The sequence below is a fragment of the Camelus bactrianus genome, chromosome 3, assembly GCF_048773025.1.
Source record: "Camelus bactrianus isolate YW-2024 breed Bactrian camel chromosome 3, ASM4877302v1, whole genome shotgun sequence".
NCBI classification, from domain to species: domain Eukaryota; kingdom Metazoa; phylum Chordata; class Mammalia; order Artiodactyla; family Camelidae; genus Camelus; species Camelus bactrianus.
The window spans coordinates 54,681,896-54,706,269 of NC_133541.1; the positions used below are offsets into that span (position 1 = coordinate 54,681,896).

Genomic DNA, 24,374 nt, shown 5'->3' on the forward strand with positions numbered 1-24,374 from the left:
GTTTGACTGTAATAGTTCTTCCTAGATATCAGTAGCTAAATTTGGCATGATATTATAATTTACCAACCCTTTTGGAGGGAATATAAAATGTAGACAGAGCTTTTATTTTTTCACATGTACTTAATTTGGCTTTTCATTCCTATTATTTTAAAGCAAATGATGCTCTAGTTCAAAATTGATTGAGAATGTATGACTTAGTGGGGTAACTTGTCCAGAAGTGTGTTTGGTCGCATAATTTTATCTGAAAAGGATTGTAAAATTAAAACTTCGGTAAGGAATAATTGGAGCCTTTCTGGTACATTACTGATCTTTCAACAATAATCTTGATTTATATCTTTAATAGACACTAAATCATGCTAAAAGTATGTTCATTCTTATTTCTTTAGTGCCTCCTTTAAAGTCTTTGGGCCTGTGCTATTTTGCATCATTGGATGGATGGATGGGTATGAATTTAGTTACTAGGGAGTTACTTTAATTTGTACTTGAGCTGAAGTTTATTTCTTTTTTTAAAATAGTTGTGTGGAGTTCGACTTGAATGTAAACAATGTTGTTGGAATAAGAAACACATTCCTTCTCAGAACTTATGCATACCGTAAGTTTTGTGTTTATTTCCAAATTATCACATTCTTTATTCCTTTATAAAGATGTGTATAGTAAATATTGACACCTCTTTAATTGTGTTTATGTACATTGGGTCTCATTTTCTGATATGTATAATATGTTGCTGCACTAAAATCATATACTACCAGAGTTATAAGTCAATAAAATGAAGTTTAATAATTGGTAATTTTTAAAAGGTAACTAAAGTTTGCTTCAGAAGTAAGACACACTTATGGTGAACACAGTGTTTAATAACAGGAGGCATTGCTTTTTCTATTGGCATGTAGTTGGGAAATAAAAAAATAAAACTAATGCAATTTCAAAGAAACTGTGGTATCTTCTTACCCTTTTTAAGTTTTAATTTTACTTTCAGTTGAAAATCGAGTTCGTCCGTTAGTACTGGTGATTAAGAAGTGGGCGAGTCACCATGAAATAAATGATGCCAGTCGTGGTACTTTAAGCAGCTATAGTCTTGTATTGATGGTTTTGCACTATTTACAAAGTAAGTATTATGAAGTTTTTCCCAATTCTTAAAATGGAAATGCATTTTTAACTTCATTATGGGATCTTTCTTCCCTGTTGACCTTCTATTCAAATATCATTGTTTTAAAAAGTTTTTTCTAAGGCCCATAAAACCACATTTCCTATTTTGTTGCTTTGAACAAATATTTTAGTAATGTTACCCTTGGAAAACATTATAAAGAAGTTTCATTGTGTTTTTATTTTTTGACAGTTTCCTATATTCACTTTTGTATTTAAAAAACTTTTACCACTGTATTGTGAACTCATAATCTCGGGGCAGAAGAATGTTCAGAGGCCTGTAAAAATAAACTCAAGCACCATTCATTACGTTTTTTATTTTCTGGAATTAACTGATTTTTTTGTTGATTTAAAGAAAAAAAAGTTTTTTTTCCTGTGAGCTGCACGGACATTGAGTGGAAAGACTTGATGTTAATGTAAGACCATTTACCAGAATGTCTAGGGTGTGATCTGTTCTGGGTGACTATTTCTACAGTTAAGAAAGCAATGTTGTAATATTTATGTTTATACCCTTCGACTCAGTGATTCCATTGCTTGGAATTTATACTTAGGTAAATAGTCAGGGATGCATACATAAATTCATATAAGGCTGTATTTTTCATGGTATTTGTTGAAATAATAAAAAACTAGATATAATCTAAGTTTTTAAGAGTAGAAGATTGGTCAAATTAATTATGATATCGTAATATGAAATTTATGCAGACACTAAGAATCATGTTTTAAAGATATTTATTGATATAAGAAAATATTCATGATATGCTGTCATATACAACATCACTTCAATTTTATTTTAAAAAGAATAGCTATATTTCAGTTTGTGTATATATTCATATGTATGCAAATATTGAAAGGGTATGTGCCAAAAACTTATGGGGGGTATTATTTATGGACAGTAGGATTTGTTTTCTTTATATGTTACTATACTTCATAGATGTTTTATAGTACATATTAAATAAAAAAGTATATTTTTATTTGAACAATGGGATCAGGTGAATTTTTTTGAGGTAGTAAGAAGACTTAAAGTAATTTAAATGGCTGCAATTTTGTGAATCAGTAATCATCAGAGAGATTAGATAAACTTCCCCTTTGTTGTTGAAAATTTTCAAGCTAATTATAATACATGTACTTTTGTTGCTGACCAGTCTTGGATATATACTAGTTTGATGATTAATTTGCCCCTCCAAAAGGATTTGAAACATCATGTTGGCTATTTTAGGATACTACTTTATATATCACTAACCATTTTTGTCCAATTTTACAGTTCAGTCTGAAACATACTACTTTTGATGCTCTTTTAGTGAACTCTGTTCTCTTGTGAATTGCAGTTCACTTTTATTAAAAATTGAATAGGTTAGAAATATTTTTTGTAAAATACATATAAAATATGTAAAGAATAATGTGACAAACACTCATGTGCTACCACCTAGTGTCTATTCATTTTTTAGTTTTAGTTGTGATTTAAGCATTAGATTTGACTAAAGCATGTAACATTCATGAAGACTGATAACATGTACCCTATCCCTCCCTTTTGGGTTATTAGAAATTTTAATTTGATTACTTTTTTTAGAAAAATGTTCTTTAATCACAGATGCTCCATGGTAGTTTTGCAAGCAAGTTAAAAAATTCAAATACTAGTATTTTACCAGTGCAATGAAATCATGTTAAAATTGGGTTTAGATTTTGTTAAACATACTTTATTCTTGACAGAGTGGTCCTACATATTACTGAGGTGGTTTGTAATTAATGGCACTATCCCCAACCATTTCTAGGTGTTTGTTAAAAAATATCAGCTACCCAGACCTAATGTGTAACTCTGTACTTTGACAAATTTAAGCTGCTCTCCCCTAGAAGAAATTAGAGAGATTGAAATGAGTAGTTACTTTTCTTGTTACACAAGAATCTGCAAGATGTGCTGAGAAGTTCCAGCTCTGCCACAGTGAACTAGTTTTTGTGATTTTGGCCAAGGTATTCTACTTCTCTGACCTTAATGCTCTCATCTGTGACGTTAATAATTGGATTAGATGACTTTTAAGTTTCATTTAACTTTAAATGCTTTAATATCTTTTCTGCCATGAACAGAGAAAGGAAACCAGTCCTCTCTACATAAGAAGGTTGAAAAGATTAATTAAAACTTCCTAGAATGAATTTCTATAGACAGTTACAAGCTGTGTATACTTGAAAAGATGATTGATGAAAGCATGGGAAGACTCCATTGAGAAGAGATTTTAACAGCAATCTAAGATTAAGACTTAATAATAATAAAGGCAAAAGTGTCAATTGATTAGAAACAATAATATGAAAGAATATTCATGGAATGTTTACCATATTACTAGGTATAGAACTATCTCTTAGGCATTTTAAAATTGTTCTTGGATTTTCAAAATTAGTGGTTGCTTAGCGTTGTTGGAAGATCTGCATTTTTTTTTTAGTTTAATTTTTTGATGAATCAGTATGGAATGTTTATGTGTATGAATTTGTAGAGGCCTGACCAGACAGCTCTTATCTGAACTACAGGCAAAGTAAAATCTTATAGATTAAATATAATCTTATAGATTAAATATATATTAAGACATTATCTATTGATCATATCCTGCAATAATAAACTTTTGTCTTGTTTTACTTTTGAAGAGAAATTTAAAAGATTGAAGTCCAAAACAAAAAAAACAGATTGAAGTCAAAAATTTTGAAGTCAAAATAGACGTTACAGAGAGGTCCTTCCGAAATGTATGTTGCTTTGGAATAAAGTAAACATTTGAAAAAACTGCTAAATACTTTGAGGTTGCTATCAGGATAGTGTTGATAAATAACTACCATAGTATACTAATTGCTTCTCTAATGACTAGTGTTTTAAATCTTTAAGGTTATAAGGCAAGGGATTTATTGAATGATAACCCTGCTACTGAAAGCTCCCAAATTGCATAGTTCTAAAGGCACTTTATCTAATAAAAGACCCTATACAGTGTTTTTCTTTCCTAGCATTCTAGTTATGAATCTAGAATGAGATAATATTTTTTTCTAATTTCCTGCAATCTTTTCTTAATCCTTTTTTAAATTATAATTTTAATTTACTGGGAGTGTTTTTAAATGTGAATAGAATTCAAGTTTTTAGCAACTAATTTCTAGTAAGAGTTTCCAATTTGACTTCTGTATTATAATGAAAATTATTAAAAAGCCATTAAAAATGTTATACAAATATGAAGACTTTTAGAGTTAAGTGACTGGGGCTTGAGTTTATTTGTAGGGACTTCTAGAATTTTGAGCATTTGAATGCCTTTGAGGGGAAAAAATATATATCTTTACTTCCTAAGAGTGATTCTGGTAAGTAATGAGTGAGTTTTTTTTACCCTCATATTCTTAATTTTATACTGTGAACATTCCATACTATCATGGAATTTTATTTTATTCTAATTTTCAACTTGGGAATGAAGCATGATACAGAAAAATTTAAGTAATGCATCCTACTTTGTATATGTGGTAGAAATTTATACATTTATAATCATAGTTGAAGACCATATAAGTTGCTCATAATGGTTGATTGTATGTTCCTTAATGTATTCCAGAAGTCATTTAAAATTTTTTTTGCTAAATAAGGAATTAAAAGTGAATTAATGATTCTTTGTTACTGAGTTTATTTAATTACAGTTGACCCTTGAACAACACAGATTGGTACTGTGCAAGTCTACTTTTATGCAGATTTCTTCCATTATATACATATTGCAGTACTTACTACGCAATCTGCAGTTGGTTGCATCCGCAGATTTGAAACCTCAGATGTGGAGAGCCAACTATACAGTTAGACGCAAATTTTCAACTGCACAGGGATTGGTACCCCCAACTCCTGCATTGTGCAAGGGTCAACTGTATACATAGTGTATTTCTAATTCTTAAATGCATAGTTTATAGTGTGGTCTATATTTGGTCTTTAATCTTAAAGAAATCTTGAAAATGTATTATTTGTATCTTACCATATTCAAGACATTGCATTTTACATTTATTTCTTACATTGTGACTATTAGGCACTTTGCCTTTCATGTTATTCCATCTACATTATAATGATGTGAAATTACTGTTAATGCATTTAATGAGGTTGGATTTAGGTAAAGCTATTGAAGGGTGAAAAATGGCAGTTAAAAATACAATAACATATGAAGATAGTGATTTTTTTGCATGAAATTTTATTTCATAGCATATTTCTACAGATCTCCTGATTTAGATTTCTAAACTTTGCTGAGGTTTTCTTTTTTAAAATGTATTAATGAGATTGAAGATCTTTTTCAGTTTTTCTTTTCACAGTAGATCAATTTCCTGAAACTATCTCAGTTTTGGTATTATTGTTTGAAGAAATTTAATAAAGGGACAGTGATGATAGAGCTGTTATTCTTATGATACTGTACCATTGGACTGTACTTAAAAACACTTTTTTTTGATAGCTACATCCATCTTAACAATGTCCTTTCAATATCTGTAGCACAATCCTTGTCTTGCTTATTTTGTGTGTATGTCTGATGTTGGACCAAATGATGTATGTCCATTTATTGATGACCTATTATTCTAAAATCATATAAGGAACATTTGTTTACATAGAAATATAACATAATTTATTAACAGACCTTAAATGATGAGTTTAGATATATTTTGATTTAAAATTTTTAGGGATCAAGATTGATTTCACAAAATATAGAAAAACTGTTGAATTTTAGCATAAACCCATGTAGTTTCATACCTGGGGTATAGCTGACAAATTATTGCTTTGTAAAATTAATTACGTGAATCACGGAAGCTTAACTTTTTCTTTTTATAGCCCTACCTGAACCCATCCTTCCATCCATCCAAAAAATTTACCCAGTAAGTGTTTCTTATAAATTATTATAATAATATTATGACAAGTATATGTGGAACTATTATATGCAGCGTTAATGTGAATATAAAAGTAGTACTAGTTAACCTTCTAAGTATATGATAACATTTTCTACATAGGCTGAGGCATTGACCGCTAGAATGTTAAAAATATTTCATATACTTTTTCCAAAGACTGATTTTTTATTTGTTTATTGGCAGACAATCTGGTCATTTATGTTAATGGTGAAACTTTTTGCATGATGCTCATGATTATCACTAATAAGAATTAAATATACTCAGTTAGTGAAGGTCCATTTGGACTCATACCAGTTTTTTTCATGCTACTTTTAAATAGAGTTTTAGAACATTTCTTTAGTTAGTAACTGAGAATTTTTATAGACTAACATGTGTATACTTTGAAATCAGGGAAAAAAATTAAGAAGTTGAACAATTGGATAATCTTTTTATCTTCCATTTGATTTTATCAAATAATATACTAAGAGGTAATATTAGTACACTATCCTTGTGTGTGTACACTATTAAGAGTCTGAAGTTAATTAGAAACATTCAAGAAATATAGTGTGCCTACTAGAAAAAGTTAAGTATGTACTCAAACTGGGTACCTATAGAAACCTAGGTAACGTACATATTCATAATCTATATGCATATTTTTGTTTCTTTTCCAGTTTTTGTATTCTTTTTTCCAGAATTTGCTGTTTCTTTGTTTTATAGTCCTGTCATTTCTGTTTTCCTCCATAGTCAATCTTGTTCTTGTTTTTTTTTTGGAAATAATATTTAGGTTACTTGTTTAGAATGTTTGACCAGCCTTCTGAAACCACATAATTTTTAACCTAGTAATTCATAAACTTATAATAATTCTACCTTGAGTGATCAGTTTTCGAAGAATGTATTTATTTTATATGGATCACCCAAATATAATAAATATGCTTGATGTGAAACCTCAGTTACATGTGATTTACTCTTGATGATTGAGAACTGATGTTCTTGTTTTTGAACATCAGTTACTCTTGTAATGCACACGTGAGGTGCTGGATAATAGAGGATTCACTGTAAATGGAGTCTTGGTGTAATGTGAGGGCCTCCCAGTTTGTGGTGAGTTGTTTATTGGAAGAGACCATTTAATACAAAAACCTTTTGGAATCTGGCTATCTTATATTCTTACTTTTAAAAATGAATTTCTGCTGTGAAGAACTATTATAATGAGTTTACAGTATAACTCAGTATCAGTATTTATGCTATCTTAAACACTATGAAAAATAAAACATCAGAAAGTATAGAAATAAAAATAACGTGACCTTTTGGGCCTTATTGTTGAATGTTTTCCTTCCTCTGTAAAGTATTAATTCTTTAGCTCATACTGAAAGGTCAAAGATAATGACTGGGTGTTTACTATTTCATTTTATTGTCCCAGCTTTATTTTTCTTCAAGGCCTAGGTTTTAGTGTAGCAAGAGCTATATGTATTTTTCAGCATACAGAAGGTCTAATAGTTAAATGTATCTTATAAAAAAATCCATTATTGTGTATTAAAAAGATGCTTCTACAGAATTTCGCTTAAAACCCTGCACTACATGGAACTCTTTTTACTAATATAAAATACTGATGAAATTTCAGTTTAATAGCACTGTCCTGGGGGACAGAAGTATTGCTTTTATAAGACACTCAGATTCTTAGTATTATATATTACTAGTTTGAAGAGCCTCATTTTTACTTCTGTGTGTTTCATTTTTTAATCACCTTGCTCTCTCCCATGGCAGGGTCCTGATTTCTGTTCACTTGCACTACCTCTGACCCTGTACTCTCCTCTCTGTTTTACTAATCTTATTTCTATACCTGTAACCAGGAAATAGATTTAATGCAACCCCAGCTCCAAAGCTTTAAAAAAAAAAAGTAGTACTAATAGCAAGCCCTGCTAGATTTAAGAATGTCTTAATTTAGTTTCATGGGTGGTTACATTACCATAAATATTTAAACATTATTTTTACCGTAAGATTGATGCTTAACATGGATAAGGACTTACTACTCCCTTTTAGCAGGATTTTTTGTTTTATGTGAGACCTGTAAGCTGATCAGTGGTCCATCTGATGGAAAAGCAAATCAACTTGTTTCTTATTACTAGTAGTAACTATTAGTTTTTTAGTATCTATTTTATATCAGCACATACAAATTTTACGTACAATATTTTTAATCCTAAGCAAATAAACTTGTAAGGTGTTCTTGTTTCACAGATGAATCTTAGAAAGATTACATGATTGATCCAAGCTTGATTGACCCCAAATTATGAATGCAGAAACTGGTATTTTTTCCATTATACTATGCTTGCTGCCTGAGGAAAGGCAAAATGATAGTAGTAGTCAGTAACGTATCATTTTATCTAATGTGTGTTGCTTACTACATTGTATTTGTATATTATCTGACTGTTCCTATGTAGATGTTATATACCTTATATACCTTTCTCTAAGAAAAGCAGATATGACGAAATTTCAGCTTGTATAAATAAGTTTGAGAATGACTTAAAACTATAGTAACAAAAAAGTAACAAAGGAAACAAAATTTAAAATTTTGAGTTTTTCTAATATAGTTAAAATAGAATTAAAAAAATAAGATAATTTTGTAATGGAATAAAGTTTGTTTAGTATATTATGCTCTTTTTGTCTTTTTCATGTTTTCTCAAAATTTATAAAATATTTATTAAAAATTGGTATGGTGTGTCAATTCAGTTGTGATATTGAATTTTGAAAGGAAAGGATGAAAGATTATAAACATCTTTATTTTGAAAACTATATCATAGTATATAGCATTGTTGATTATTATTACTTGATTATCAACTAAGAAAACAACATAAATGATTGAGGACAGAGTGTTTACCTTTGAGTTAAAATGAGGTTAAGAAAATTTAAGTATAAACTCAGATTAAACATCTGAAGGGGTCTTTATTTTAATGCTAGCATGAAATTTATGTAGATTTGTGATAGGTAGATTTATCAAGACAACTTACATTTGTTTCATTCCCTCATGGTATTTTCATATTCTCAGAAGCCATTTATGTTAACCAAACAGAGATGTAAGAAAATAACCCTCCTTTTCGTAGTTATGAGATGAAGAATTCTGTGAATGTAGAGTGCTCTGTGTGTTTATAGTTTGAAAATACATTAAATTATACATATCTTCACATAGCAACTTTTTTTCAGGTTTAAAATTCATACAATATGATGGAGTCATTGGTTATGTAGTTTTCAAAATAATACATTGAAAGTTGCAGAAGGTAACTATACTGTGTTACTGTATAAATGTACAGTTACAATAATAATGATGCCTGGTGTATACTGAATAATTAATAATAGATAATACTATTGCTGCTATGCTTTCCATACATTTTATCATTTAACCCTTATAACAACCTTATAACAAAAAATACTATTGTTTTCCTTATATTATGGATAAAGGAGCTTAACCTTTGGAAAGCTAGGGAGCTTGGTTAAGTTCTTATAGCTAATAGAAGGACCAGATTTCAAACCTATGTCTGACTCCAGAGCTCATGCTCTTAACCTCTTTATTATAGTACTTCCATTTTATGTTAAATACTTAACATTGATTTCAAAACTTTAAAGGTATCACTCATGTAAGGTTTATTTTAAAGGCAGTTTAATTTTCAGTCTTTAATGTACATCACTGGTTTAGTGTACCACTTTAATGTACCACTGATTAGTGGTAAGGATCTGCCTTCAATTAAGAAATCTTTGTAGAACTTCAATATATCATTTAGTTCTTTCTCTGTTAAGGTAGAACTCCACTTAAATGCTGTGTATCAGTTATCCTTTTCTTTGAGATCTTCCTCAACATTATTTCTAGGCTTTAACAATTCATATTGTTAGAAAATTGTGCATATTAAATTTTTTTGCCTAGAGATGAAAAATAGTCATCTTTCATTTAAGCTATCCATCGTTTTAAAGAACAGTTACCAAGTACTCTTAGCCAGTCTAATTTAGTTCAGAAAGTGCTTAATTGTCCAAATTTCAGACTTTGAAGGTCATATACGAGTAAGATATTATGACACAACCTCAAAAAATGATGGAATTTGGCAAAAGATGTTTTTGCTAGGCAGTTGTATGGGCAGTTGTATGTTTTGCTAGGCAGTTGTATGGGCAAAAATGATGAAACTTTCCAGATTTTAAATAGGTAAGAGATTACCTATTTAAAATTTTCTTAACTCGGCATTAATTGAAGAGAAATGGAAGATATGTCTTCAAAAATACCAGCGTTTAAATATCATTTGGAAAATTTTTTCAGGAATTAAGTCATTACATATTTGGACATTAGAAGCCCAAAATAAGATACAATCTTAAAAAATAATAATAAAATATCTTCCCTACATTAAAAAAATTAAACCAGTAAATATTGGTAATCTAAAGAAAAAAATGCTTTGAGAGATAGATGTTATATAGTATCAGTTAAATTGTCTTTCCATGGATTTAGATTGTAATTTTAAGGCTGCTTTTATTTCTTTGGCTTTTGGATTGCTCTTTATGTGCTTTCTAACATATTAGCATATGCTCTGCCCACACCCATCCTATCTGAAGTAACATATATTGTTCTTCAGTATATAATGCAGTTAGGGAGCTCCTTGAAAAAAATTCTTTTTTAAAATTTTTCTTAAAGCAGAGACTCTTGTAATGTGAATGATAACCAAAAATGGGGATTACTTAAGGTTAAATAGAATTTCTTTTTACTTATAGCTTCTTTTAGTTGGATCCTGTTTGTTTGTTAGTTAATTAGTTTGTTTGTTTGGATTGCTCCTTCACTTTTTCCTCAGTAGGTTTGACAAGACCAATTTTTGTATATGACCTTGAAAAAGAACAGTGGAGCTAAGAGAACACTGGCCAAACTGTTGGTCCAGGGTCATTCAGCATTTTAGTATAGTAGGTCTCACAACTCTTCAGTTGTAATCTTACAGTTACTTATCTGTTTCTTTAAATTATTGAAGAAAGTAAAACATCTTAAGGTGATTCAGACAGTTTCAAACTTCAGTTAAGAAAATGGCTGTTCTGTTTCAGTATTATTTCATAAATTGAATGCTTATCGTGCTAGAAATCAAAATTAGTAAGAAGCTTTCAGAACAGAAACTATTAAACAGTGACCCACTTTTTTCTTTGTCATTTGAACTTATGTTATACCTTTTTGTTTAATTTCCCAGAAAATATTATTTAAAATTATAAATTTTAAATAATGTCGTCTGAAGTCCTAATTTACACTTAACAAGTAAGAGACAAAGGGTGGTAGAGGCAGTATACCTGCTCTTCCCCTCTGCCTTTACTCTTTATTACAAATTGATGCTTCTCTCCTACTCTCCCTAGTCTTAGAGACAAATAAGATTTCTACTTGAGTCATATAATGTAATACTAAGTCTGTTAGAAGTATACCAGGAAGTCCCATGTTTAGGAATTCCAACTTTGTGAATTGTGATTGGAGTAGAATTTTTCTTCTGACAGAAAGGTAAATCACTTCTTGGTAGTTAAAAATTGTGGATAGAATTAAAGGTAATGGGGCAGGGGGAGAGGTTATTTTTATTTTCCTGTTCCTTGTTTTTACTGATGATTTTTGAGGACTGCTATTAAATAGATGCACTACCCTATTTCTCCATTTTAACTACTTACTTATTTGGGGAGTCGGTATTTTTTAATATTGCAGTTATTTAGGTATTACTAATTGAATTAATATCTGTAAATCCAAGGTTCATCTGTTGGGTAGTTGAGAGCCTTAAATGTAGTTATCATTCTGCTATCTTAACCAGTTGGATTTTTCTGTTTGTTTTTTAAATCTATTTCTACTTTGGTGGCAAAGGGGAATATAGAAAATCTCTCTTGAGGACACTGAAATTACGTGAGAAAGAGTATTTTCTTACATATGGATATATATTACTTGAGAATTTCTGTAGTTCATTTGTTTAAGAGCCACAACTTGCTGCTAGTAGAACCATCAGATAGGAAAATGAATGGCATACCACAGGCAAAAAGAATAAGTACTCATAGTGTTCTAACAGGTGTCTTTTTTGGGCCTGGGTTGCAAGCAAATGATATCCTTCTTTATCAATACTGTGCTAAAAGTGAATTGCTTACTGGTATGTTTCCTATCTTTGTTCTTTTCCCTGCTTTCTTTGTCTTTTCAAGTTCAACTCATGTTGAACATTATTTCTTTTCCTTCTAAGATACAAAATACAAAAATGAAATACAACAGAATTTTAAAAATCTTAAAATCAGTGTAAGAACTATTTATATATTTAACTTACTTTCATAACATTTGAGAGAAATTTTATGTGGCAGTCAGAAAAAGCTATCATCTAGTCCTTGATACACTTCAGAAAGTACAGCTGTTCTTTATAGAAATAATTAAGGAAATACATTTATAAAGAAATTATGTATTATTGGATGGAATCTTGATATCCACAGTAAGATTTTATTTATGAATTAGAAAATCTTTTGTTGCCATAGGAATTCATTTGTTAACTGAGTGATATATTTCAGCCAAGGATTAGAATATCTTAGTTTTTTAGGTATTTTCTGGCCTACTCCAGTCATTGGTGAAATCTTTACTGGAAGAAAATCTTCAAATTTCTAAATTGCCAACATAAAGAAAATTTTATCTTCTTCAGAAAGCCTTATGTTAGAATTTATAAAGTTTTTGGGTGTGTGTTTAAATGGGCTCACATTTTTCCCTCTTTCTTTTTGACAGGAATCTTTTAGTCCTGCTATACAGCTGCACCTCGTACATCAAGCTCCATGTAATGTTCCTCCTTACCTCTCAAAGAATGAATCAAATCTTGGGGACCTCTTACTGGGCTTTCTTAAATATTATGCTACAGAATTTGAGTAAGTGAAACTTCAAATTGTGTTTATTCATTTATATATAAGTGAATGCTACAAATTGGGTCAGAAGCTATATTTGTTAATTTCAGTGTTGTAAACTATATCAGAAATGTGTAGTTTATAAAATTTTATATCTAATGATTAATTTTTAGAAACTAAATAGATTTACTGTTTCTAGCTAATAAAAAAATGACAGCTCAAAAAGCCCAGTTTTAGTTGATTTCAGTAGTGATTTCATTTTACATTTAGCTGCCTTTTTAACTTTTTTTATTTTTTGTGAGGGTAATATGTAGACATTGTAACAGTGAAGTGTTTAATCAGGCTGGCCATACCTCAAAGTTCTTTTGGGAGTTCTTAGTCCAGATAGAGTGGGGTTAGGGGTTGTTCACAGCTCTTCTTATCAATTTGGAAAAGCTTGAAGGAGTGAATGAGAGGACTTAGGAGTTGTACAGAGTTAGAGGAGGAGGGTACAGTGACCAAAGGTTACCACTTTGAAGAGATTTGAAGAGGGGAGCAATAATAGTAAGAGTAATAAATTGCTGTTATTTGGTGGGAAAAACTGTTTTAAGCACATTATATGTATTATCTCGTTCAGTTTATAGATTAGCCAAATAGGTTGGTATTATTTTATGCCCGTTTTACTAGTGAGCCTATAGAGGTGAGGAAACTAGCCCAAAGATCATACAGCTAGTAAGGGGAATACCTCAGATAGTTTTGACTACAAATATGGTACTTTACTGCAGTGTTCGTATTACCTTATCTGCTATGATACAGTGATTCTAAAGAAACCTGACTTGTGTAAGATGACTTGACTCATAGGACCTGAAAGAAGAAGTGTTCTTTAAATTCCTCCAAGTGAAGCTTCTATCAGACTGTGTCTGTTTTGTGTACAGTTGTGCTTCTAGTACCCAGCCCAATGCCAGATAGTGGGTACTTGAAACATAGTTACTATAGATAAATAATTTTAAAGCAGAAAGTAAGATTATGGATATGAGTCAAAGACCCTTAAGGTGACTTAAAAATTACTGAATTAGGCTAAGAAAAGAAATGAGAAGAGTGCTGAAGAAAGGTAGTTCGGTAAGAATGAAGTTATAATAATCCAGGTTAAAAATGACCAGAACCCATGTGTAAGTCTAGGCAACAAAGATAAAAAAGAAGGAGCCTTCATTTATATAAAGATGAGGAAAGATTTACAATTATAAGAGACATGGGACATAATAGTCTATAAAGGTTATTCTAGAGATAAGATGTTAAAGATGTAGCAACGATAATACCTAATGTTTAGTGAATGGTTACCTAGTGCCCTGCAGTATGCTGAGTGATTCCCACGTATTATCTCATTTAATTCTCACAATAACACCCTGTCAAGCTTAAGGAATTTGTGTACTTGAAACTTGCCCAGGATGATACAGTTAGATAGGCAGAGAACTGGGATTCAAATTCTAGTGACTCTAAAACTGTATTCTTAATTGTTAAACTCTGTTGGCATCATCTGTGGAGTCATAAATTAGACACTGACAGAAGTTTGTAGAGAGGGAAAGGATTCATAGAAGAAAGGTATTTTTCTGCTAGGTTTAGTTCAGGATTAGAGCATCTAGAGAAATACCTTGAAAATCACCTACTTCGTTGGACTGAAACAAAATGGTAGATGCGCAGGTTTGTGTGTTAGTATCATATTAACAGAAACTAACTTGCTGCATCAAATAATACTGGCTAGGATTCTGATGCTTGGGAAGAGGTTTTGAACTTTTGGATGCATTTGTTGTCATGATGCAGTATTATCATTTTTTTTTTAATTGAAGTATAGTCAGTTTACAATGCAATGTTGTGGCAATTTCTGTGACGCTTTATTTAGGTGACATCTTCACCTACTGTTTTATCATATAGTTTATTTGTCAAGTGCATTGTTGATTCATACCAGATATTTCAGAAATTTGACTGTAAGGAGCATAGCCAAGAATGTAGTCGTGGTAATGAACTAGGTGCTGTGCAAAAGAATTCTGGCCATTAGAGGTTTTTTTAAGAATTTCTTCTGAACTTTGAGATAATTAATTTAAAAATTCCCTTTACTTAGAGACAAAGAATTAAGTACCTGTTAAAGGATGCTTCAGTATATAGTATGACTATTGCAGAAATTTTATATGGCCATTTAAAAATTACTAAGATTTATTTACGTACTTCACTTACAGCTTTCTCCTTAAACCTTGCTGCTGAAAATTCTTAAAAGGAAGCCAGGTTCCTAGAAATGCACCTAAGAACAGGGAATTAGGGGAAAAAGGGATCAGATGGCTTATGAAATCTAGGAAAATACAATCAGAATTTAATCATTTTGAATTTTTTTGTATAGCAAAAAAAAAAAAGAAAAATTTGTTTTAAATATCTTATAGACTCATAGATACTAGAGATTCTAGGAACCTTAAAAGGTACCTACTTTATACTCTTTATTTTCTGGATGCCTAATCACATGTCATTACTGCTAGTTTATCTGTTGAATTGAAAGTATATGCTTATATACTTAGATACTTTTTTTTTTTAAAGGAACCTTACAAAGGCCCAATTTTTCTATATCTTTTCTTATTCTTATTTTTTCCTTATTTTATTTAATCATTGAGTGTTCTATACAAAGCTATTTTCTATGCATTGTAGTATGAAGAGAGAGACAGTAAACAAATAAAACGTGTACTATGTTAGATGGTGGTAAGTGGAGAAAAATAAAGCAAACGTGAAAAAGGAGATTCTGGTGTGTGTAGTTGTTGCAATTTTAATACCTATATTGCAGTTTAGTACCTAGCATGGTGAGGGAAAATGTCACAGAAAAGTTGACCTTTGAAAGAAAGACCCGATGGAGAGGAAGGTCTATATGTATCTGTACGAGAAAAGAGCTTTCCAAACAGAAGGAAAAGCAACTGCAAGATCGTGAGGTAGAGGTTTGCCTAACATGTTCAGGGAACAGCAAAGAGAGCTGGGAGAACTGGGAGAGAGTGGAAGTTAATAATGCCAGAGAGTTAAGGAAGTCCACGTCATGTAGGGTCTTATAGTTAATTTTGATGACTTTGACTTTTCCTCTGGGTAAAATGGGAAACTACTGGAGGGGTTTCAATAGTTTCAATAGAAACTAATCTGATTTAGTTTATAATACGCTCACCTTGGTTGCTGGATAAGAATAGACCAAAGGGCGATCTAAGGGCAGAAGCAAGAAAACTGCTTAGATACTGTAATCATCTGAGAGAAATCAAGTGGCTTGCATAAAGATGATTGCTGTGGAAATGGATGAGAAGTGGCCAAATTCCATGTAAATTTTGATTTGCAACAGATTGAAAGGATAGTGTTGCCATTAGGTGTGATGCAGAAGACAAGGGAGGAACATTATTGATCTTGAATGAATATTTTAAGATTGAGATACCCACAAAATATTCAGGTAGAGATACTGAGTAGAGAGTTGGATATACAAGTCTGGGATTCAGGAGAGAGGTCACAGTTAGAGCTATATATGTGGGAGTTGTCAGCAAAAAGATGGTATTTAAAGCTTGAAAACTTTTTTGAGAAAACCAAGGGAATATAGATAGAAAAGAGAAAAGGCCCAAAGACTAAACCCTTAGATACTCTGATATTAAGAGGAGTACAGGAAATACAGAAGGTACAGGAATACTTTAAATGACACAATGAAGACAGACAAATTCAGAATGTAGGTATTCTGTGAAACAACTGGCCTAATCTCTTAAAAAATCAATGTCATTTTAGTGGAGGGAACGTTTCCAGATTAAAGAGATGAAGCAATCAAATACGATAGGTGAACCTTGATTATAATCTGATTGAGGTGGAGAAATTGTTACAAGGCATTTGAGTTACTGTTAATTTCTAGATGCTGTTGGTGTTATAAAGGAGAATAGCTTTATTCTTAGACATATGCCAAAGGATAAAGAAATGAAGTTTCACGCTATCTATAGCTTAATAAAAGGTTCAGTTCAAAACACACACATATATGTGCAGATGCAAGCAAACGTGGCAAAATATTAACAACTGTTGAATTGTTTTTGAGTTTTATGCTTTTCATTTTTTCTCTTTGAAGAATTTCATAATACAAAGATGAAATAAAAATGAGATTAGGTATGAGAAGGAACTATTATGTAGCAGTCTAAAAAAGGAAGAATCTTCGAGAAAAAAGGAAAGCCAATATAATATGGTATCTTGGAATCCAAGGGGGAAAATGTTTTGAGGAGGGAGTGATTATCTGTGTCACATTTTCTGATAGATCAAGTGTAAAATGAGAACTGGAAGCTGACCACTGGAGCATTGGTCCACATGAAGTCCACTGGACCCTTGACAGGAGCAGTTTCTGTGGCATAATGTGGATAAAAAGCATCACTGGTGTGGGCTAAAGAGAGAACAGGAGGGGAAGATTTAGGTACAGATGATGTAGTTAATTCTCTAGAGGAATTTACATACTTGTTAAGGGAGCAGGAAAAATGGGGTAGAAATTGAAGGATTAAGTGGGGTTGAGTTCTTGTTTTTAGAAAGGAGAAATAACCCATCTTGATGGCAAAATTGATGAGACGAGGAAAATTATAGTAAATATTGAACGGTCTACTTGTTTGAGTAGAGGATTGGAATCTAGAGCACAGGTGGAGTAGAAGCATAAACAGTTCATTATTAATAATGGGAAAAAACATATACAGACAGATGCAGGTTGATGTGGTAGGAGCTAATGGAAATGATCTTTTGATTGTTTTAGTGTTTTTAGTGAAATGAAGCATGGACATCAGGTGGGAATGATTGAGAAGGGGAGATTTGAGAAGTGAGGTATGAACTGTCATGGAGAAAAATAAAGGAGTGAATTAACTGTGGAAATACAGTATAATTGGTGGGTGGCAGCATTTAGGATCCTTTTAAGCTAAGTCATCATAAATTTAAAGTGAATTTAAACTGATCATGAATTGAAAGGTCAGCATGGTTGCATATTTTTCTCTAGCCCTTTTTAGCTGCTTGGGAAGGGATTGGAGTAAACAAAGATTAAATTATAGTTGTTTTTTCAGCCTAATAGCTTCAGTGCAGCAAGAGCAGGTAAGAGAGTTGAGTGATATGCAAAGGAGTGATTTTAATAATTGACCATGGGCAAGATATATTAAATTCAGTCTTGAAAATGTGGGACAGTGTTGCCTGTAGGACATCTAGGTGGCAGTGTCCAATAGTTAGTTGTAAATTTTGGCCTGGGGCTTAGTAGAAAGGTGAGAGCTGGAGAAAAAGATCTGGGAAAGAAGCATCAGAGTATTGAAGTCGGGGATGGGTGCTCTAGCATTTGAAGATTGAAAGAGGCAAAGTTCAGATGGACACCAGCATTTAAAGGGTCAGGCAGAAGAAGAGCCAGTCAAAATAAAACAAAACTCAAGGATTAGAGTTAACTTTTCCTCTGTTTCCAGGGTTTGAAATCCCTAACAAAGTGTGTTTTTTTTTTGTTTGTTTGCTTCCCAGCCCTTAGTAATAGAACAAAAATATACATTTGTTCACTTAATTTGACTAGTATTAGCATATATGCAGCCTAATGGTATCAGACCTATTAATTTTGACTTTGTCAGACTTAAATTTTTCTCTGTTACATTGTTGAAGACTAAATTTCCAATTTACAATCATCTCAAAATGCTATTTGTCACAAAAAGAATGGCTAGAGAAGAAATAATAGATGAGTACCAGTCCATTATCAGTACTGAAGAAAAAAAACAAGCTTCTTACCAATATAGAGCCAGTAATCTCAGTTCTGTATTCAAAAGATTATCATAGATTATCAAATCTATTTTAGATTAAATTAAGCCCCGTATCTGTTCTTCTGTTCTTTTCTGAAACATCCTTCTTTTATAGTCTGTATCTTATTTTACACTTTAATTATTGGGTGACAACAGATTTTCACATGGCAAGCAAATTATGGTAGAGAAATATGGTATGATAAAGGGCTTAGTTTAGAGCCTGTTTTAAAGAAGGAAATGTGTAGGGAAAGCATTTCTAAATTACCATTTAAATTCTGCATTTATATTCACCTCTAAGGGTAAAAATAGTATACAAGTTACAAACATGTTTTATGATTTGAAATTTTTAATAATTTAAATGTATTTAAAAGTTCTTTGAAAATGCAGTAGATTGAATTGGTCTAAGTAGTAGTGAGTCAAATATTCTTTATTTTCCCCTCTATAAAGTTCTTCAAGTGATACAGTCATTTAAATAACTGAATTGTTTGGGTTGATTATAGGTTGAAGATTAAGCAATATCTGGTTAGGGATGAAGAAGTGAATATAGCTATGTCACATATGTTACTATGAACCAGTTTACAGCCACGTTCTGTCATGTAATATAAATTTAGGATTGGATTTAATAGAAGTATAGTGGTGAGGATAGTTCCTTTGATTTAAGGAAGTAAAAGTTTTAACAACAGGATACAGTATTTCAATATTTTAAACTTGTCTGAGAGAAAAAAAATCAATCCAGTACTTTTTAACGTAATAGTTGCAGTTTTAATTCTACTGCAGATTTAGCTGTCCTGTCAGTTGACATTAGAAACAAGTAGTCTTAGGAAAAATTTCACTTTATTAGTGAAATTTGTCTTAAGTGGTCTAAAGTGAAGTAGTCCAAAGTGTAATACTGTAATCTTGTTTAGTTCAGGCATGTGGTTATATAACTCTCCCCTTTTACATTGTTATTTTTAAAGAAAATTTTGGAAACACACTTGGACCAGTAGAACAGTGTACTTCTTTTCTCTTTGGAGTCCATACTAATGGAGCTGCTGTACATGAAGGATCTAAAACATCTTACTGTAACCGATACTAAGTATTGCTTTTTGACAACCCACACCCTTTAAAACCATAAATTCTGATATATATTTTTAAAGCACTTAAAGCTGTCTCTGCAAACTATTTCTAAACTGTACTCTTAGAAAGAGAAAATAGAAGATCATACTTTGAGGATCCTTTTAAATTACAAAACTTCACAAGATGTAATATTTTATTGCATGTTTAATGTAGAAATTAATCAGTTTTCCAGAAACAAATGCCATACTGTACCCATGGTTATATCTTTATGGATTCTCTATCTGATAAATAGAGGAAGAGTAGGACCAGTGTTGAATTTGAAGGGTCCCAAACCATGGTCTTTCTCTTCTTACTCAAATGATGGAGAAAGCTAAATACGGCTGAAATAAAGATATCAGCTATTCCCAAACTCATTTTTCTTTTAATGCAAGCTAAGTGGTCATGTTTTAAAATGTTTTTTTAAAGAAAATTATACTTTTACAAAATTATTATAATTGTAAAGAAATTTAAAAAATAGTGTAAGGTTAGGACATACTAAAGACTGGACAATCTATCTTTAGGCATGCTGAGAAAATTGTTTACTTGACTAAAACTTCGCTATTAACAGACACATCTGATATATAGCAATAACAGTATGTTTTCAGCTGAGATTGGGCGCATTCAGGGTGGTATGGCTGTAGACAACAGTATGTTTTCATAGAATATGAATTTTGTTTTTCTTAAGCAACATCCACTTGCTTCTATTGGAAAAATCTCCAAAAAAAAGTTTTTTTATCATAAGTCAATCAATAGAGGTGCACCTGAACAAAAATTATTTAATGATACCAGAAAACAACACAAGATTACCTCTTTCTTAAAAAATAAAAAAGTTCTTACTGGGATGTTAGCAAGGAACATGGTTTTTTGTTTACTTACACTTGACTATTTTCATATTACTTCATTTATTCAGTAAATATGTGTTGAATACCTGGTTTATAGTAAGTAGTTGAACAGTGAGAAAAATACATAAATAACAGCATCTTGGAGCTTTCATTCTGCTTGGGGGAAACAATAAATAACACAATAAATCAGCAAATTATTAGAATATAAGTATTACAGAGACAAAAGAAGTAAGGAAGGGGAAATGGGGATTGAGGTGCAGAAGGCTGAGGCAGATTTCAGTTCTATGAGAAAATTGGACTAGGCCTAACTACTGATAGAATGAAAATAATAAAAGGGAAGTTAAGAAGATTCTTAACATGATTAATGTTTTTCTTTTTATAGCTGGAATAGTCAAATGATTTCAGTTCGTGAAGCCAAAGCCATTCCCAGGCCTGATGGTATTGAATGGAGAAATAAATACATCTGTGTAGAAGGTAGCTTTCCCACAACTACTCTGTTTACCGTCCAACTGTCATCATGGTACTGAAAGAATTACTTGAATAATTTCAGCTTGTGTATCAGTTAAAAGTAGTATATTTATGTTCTGAACTGGTTTGGAAGTCTTTTAGTTATAAATTTTAATTTTTAAAAATAATTGAAATTCTTTAGTTGTAAAAAAATAATAAACATGAATATAAGTGTTGAATCTTTCCAGTTGGTAAGATATGAGCAGTCTTTATGCATTCCCTCATGCTTGTTGTTGACTGAAATTTAGTTTCATGACTTAAAGGTGGAAGAAAATACTATCTTCATGTGATGATTCTTTTATTGAAATAAAATTAGTTCTTTTATACTTCAAACATTGATAATTAATGCAAGCTATATTTTTATGAATGTAAATTGATTTTACTTTAAAAGATTAAATGCTCTGAAGATACTCTGTTCTCTCAAATCAATTTACATGTTGTTGAATATTTCTTTGAGTCAGTGAAAACTGACTTCTGGAGGCAGAATTGTTCTCACAGGTGCCAAGTTGATGACCTCTGTAAACTGAGGTTAAGAAGAATGAAGGGTTTTGGCATTTATAGGAAAACATCAAATTTAGAATAATTTAGTTTTGGATATTATTATAATTGAACATCTTAAGAGTTTGTAAATGTGAAATTGAATCTCCTGCTTTGGTGTTTGGTTTGCTAAATTGCACAATGGGTGTATATTATTTTAGTTACTTGTGCTCTTTTGAATATTAAATAATTTATAAAGTGCTATATACATTATGCAATCTGATAGTTTGGCATATGGCATTATTCTATGTTAAAAAAAAAAAAAGCAGTACCCTGACAATAAACTCTTTTTCAAAATAGCCTTTCTAAAGCAATAAAAAGATAAATAAAAGGAGTTGTTAAAATTATAGGCCTGCTTAGATTATATGATAGATCTAAAGTTAACCTCTCTGTCAGATATCCTATTCTTTCAATTTTTTCAGGTCTTTCCCCTCTTTTACCTTTCCCCTTTCTAGCAACTTCATTCTGTTTCCCTCTGGTCCCTCTCTTTCAGCTTTACAGCATACGTAGGTCTTCTCATCCTTGAAAAATACTCTTGACTTGATCCTACTGGATCTTCTAAGTACTTCTTTTTCCTATTTTTTAGTGTCAAAATTCTTTAACTCTAAGAAAAAAAAAATTCTTCTACTCTAGTAATTTTAACCTACTGCTGTCATTATTTCAGGCCCCATCTTCTAATGCTTTTAGTTAGCCTCCTTTTTTTCACTATTCAGTTTCCTTGTTCTCTGGTATAGAATCATTTTCTTTGTCTCTACATATTGAACTCTTCTATTTTGTGAGTGAAGTGTGAATGGGGTGAGGGAGAATACATAGAAGGCAGTGTTGGAGACACACACAAGAACTCTCCCTTTGTTATGTCCTGTCTTCTCTACTTGCTATCCTGTTTTTCTCTCTTTCACTGCCAAATTTCTAATACAAGTTAATGTTCTCACTGCATCTTTTTAAACCATTTACTCACACCATAATTCTCTGCACTGTCTTCCATCCTCACCAGTATTAAAGCTCTACTTTGAAAGGTCACATAAGTGATCCTTTAAATTTAAATTAAATTTAAAATTACCATTCTGTGATATTTGACATTGACCTCCTCTTTTGGTATAATGCTTTATTCTTTTTGATAACTCTTTATTCTTTAACTTATTTTTATTCTTAGGGTAGGTTCATGACTGTAATTCTTCAGAAATCTTATCCATTTTTATGATTTAGACCTAACATACCTATGCTGATGACTTCATTTTTAGACATCTTCTCACTTGAATTCTATCTTACTAGACAGCTCATAGCTATTATAAAACTATTTTCTGAATGCATAAATCTAATAAGATATTAGTCTGAATCATATGTAATTGCTATTTTGTAGGTCAGAAATTATCAAATATTGGCAAATTCATATAAATCAATCAAATAAAAAGCTGAAGTTCTCGTTTTAATTATTTCTTGTTTATATGTACATTTAACATTGCAGAACCTTTTGATGGAACAAATACAGCCAGAGCTGTGCATGAAAAGCAGAAGTTTGACATGATCAAGGATCAATTTTTAAAGGTAAACAATGTATCAGATTAACTCTAGAAACATTAGTGCAGTAATGTGCTTTGAAAATAAAAAATATATATTTGTAATAGAAAAGAACAGCTCTGGTTCCTAAGTTATGAAGCAATTAATGTGGCATAATAGGGAATTTATTACTTGCATTTTTTAAATAAGTACTTTTCCTTCAAAGATCTGGCTCTGTATTTACTCACATGGTATTCACTTCTGTGGAAATAAGTATTTTCACAGTGAGCTTATTAAACTCTCAAAATGAGTGGATAAAACCTAAAGGACTCCTTTCCCTCCTTAAAATATCAGGGAATTTATAGCCTTAGAATAAAGCCATGTCTGTTCCATAACTTTTCTTCTGCATACCCCACTGTAACAAGTAACTAGAGCTCCATTTCATCACTGTTTATATTCTGAGAAGTTAAAACAAAAGGCATGTGTGTTTGTGTACGACACACATATTTTATATATATAAACTTCAGTCATATATATGTAAACTGTAGTTTATTCTTCAGCTTTCTAGTCCACAGCATGCATTTATTCATCAGTAATTTTGTGGTTCCTATCTTCAAGTAATTCAACAGTACAGTATAGAAACACATTGATAGAGATACATACTATGAGACATATAGAAGAGAAGAGAAGAAAAAGATCAGGGAATTTGTGAAGATCATTTGGGAGGCATATTTTTTCACTGTTGAGCAATACAAGTAGACTTTATTTTGATGATAATTAAAAATGCAAGTGTATCATATTACAAGCTGTCCTTCAAATTAGGCCCTGACAGTTTGTCAACCAGAATAGGAAATTTAAAGTGAAATGGAATTCTCCAGGGCAAAAACAAGTATCCAGGAGGGAATAATTATGTCTATCAAATTAAATTAAGAACGCAAAAAGAGCATTGCTACACTGCTGTTCTTATTGATGGGTGAGCTTTCATTTATGATTTTCTAACTATGAAACCAATACTTTTAGTCAGTTGAACAACTGAAGTGAGAACATACTGCAAAGATCTGCAGCCACCAGGTAGTGGGTCAGGTTTTTAGCTTGTGAACAAGAATTTCAGTTTCTTTCTTTTTTTTCTTACTAATTCTATTCACTCTTTTTTTCTAGATACGTAATATAAGGTGCTTTTTTATGGATTTATTCTCTCCTTCATAAATACAGTTTTTAATTGGAAGAGCTTTCTAGATGCAAATAGTCAACCAGATAATTGAAGTAATCTTTACTTACCCTCTCAAAGGTTTTGTAT

General features: G+C 31.3%; 1 protein-coding gene across 4 annotated transcripts in view; it reads left to right on the forward strand.

Moving 5' to 3' along the window:
* TENT2 (terminal nucleotidyltransferase 2) overlaps positions 1-24,374 on the forward strand; it is a 55,368-nt gene that overhangs the window by 29,206 nt on the left and 1,788 nt on the right. For all 4 annotated transcript variants that reach the window (XM_045512323.2, XM_074360191.1, XM_010949251.3 and 1 more), the window contains 6 exons: positions 516-592; positions 974-1,102; positions 5,942-5,985; positions 12,728-12,864; positions 20,919-21,010; positions 23,046-23,125. In XM_045512323.2, coding sequence (XP_045368279.1) covers positions 516-592; positions 974-1,102; positions 5,942-5,985; positions 12,728-12,864; positions 20,919-21,010; positions 23,046-23,125 — 559 coding nt within the window. The remainder of the gene's footprint in view (positions 1-515; positions 593-973; positions 1,103-5,941; positions 5,986-12,727; positions 12,865-20,918; positions 21,011-23,045; positions 23,126-24,374) is intronic.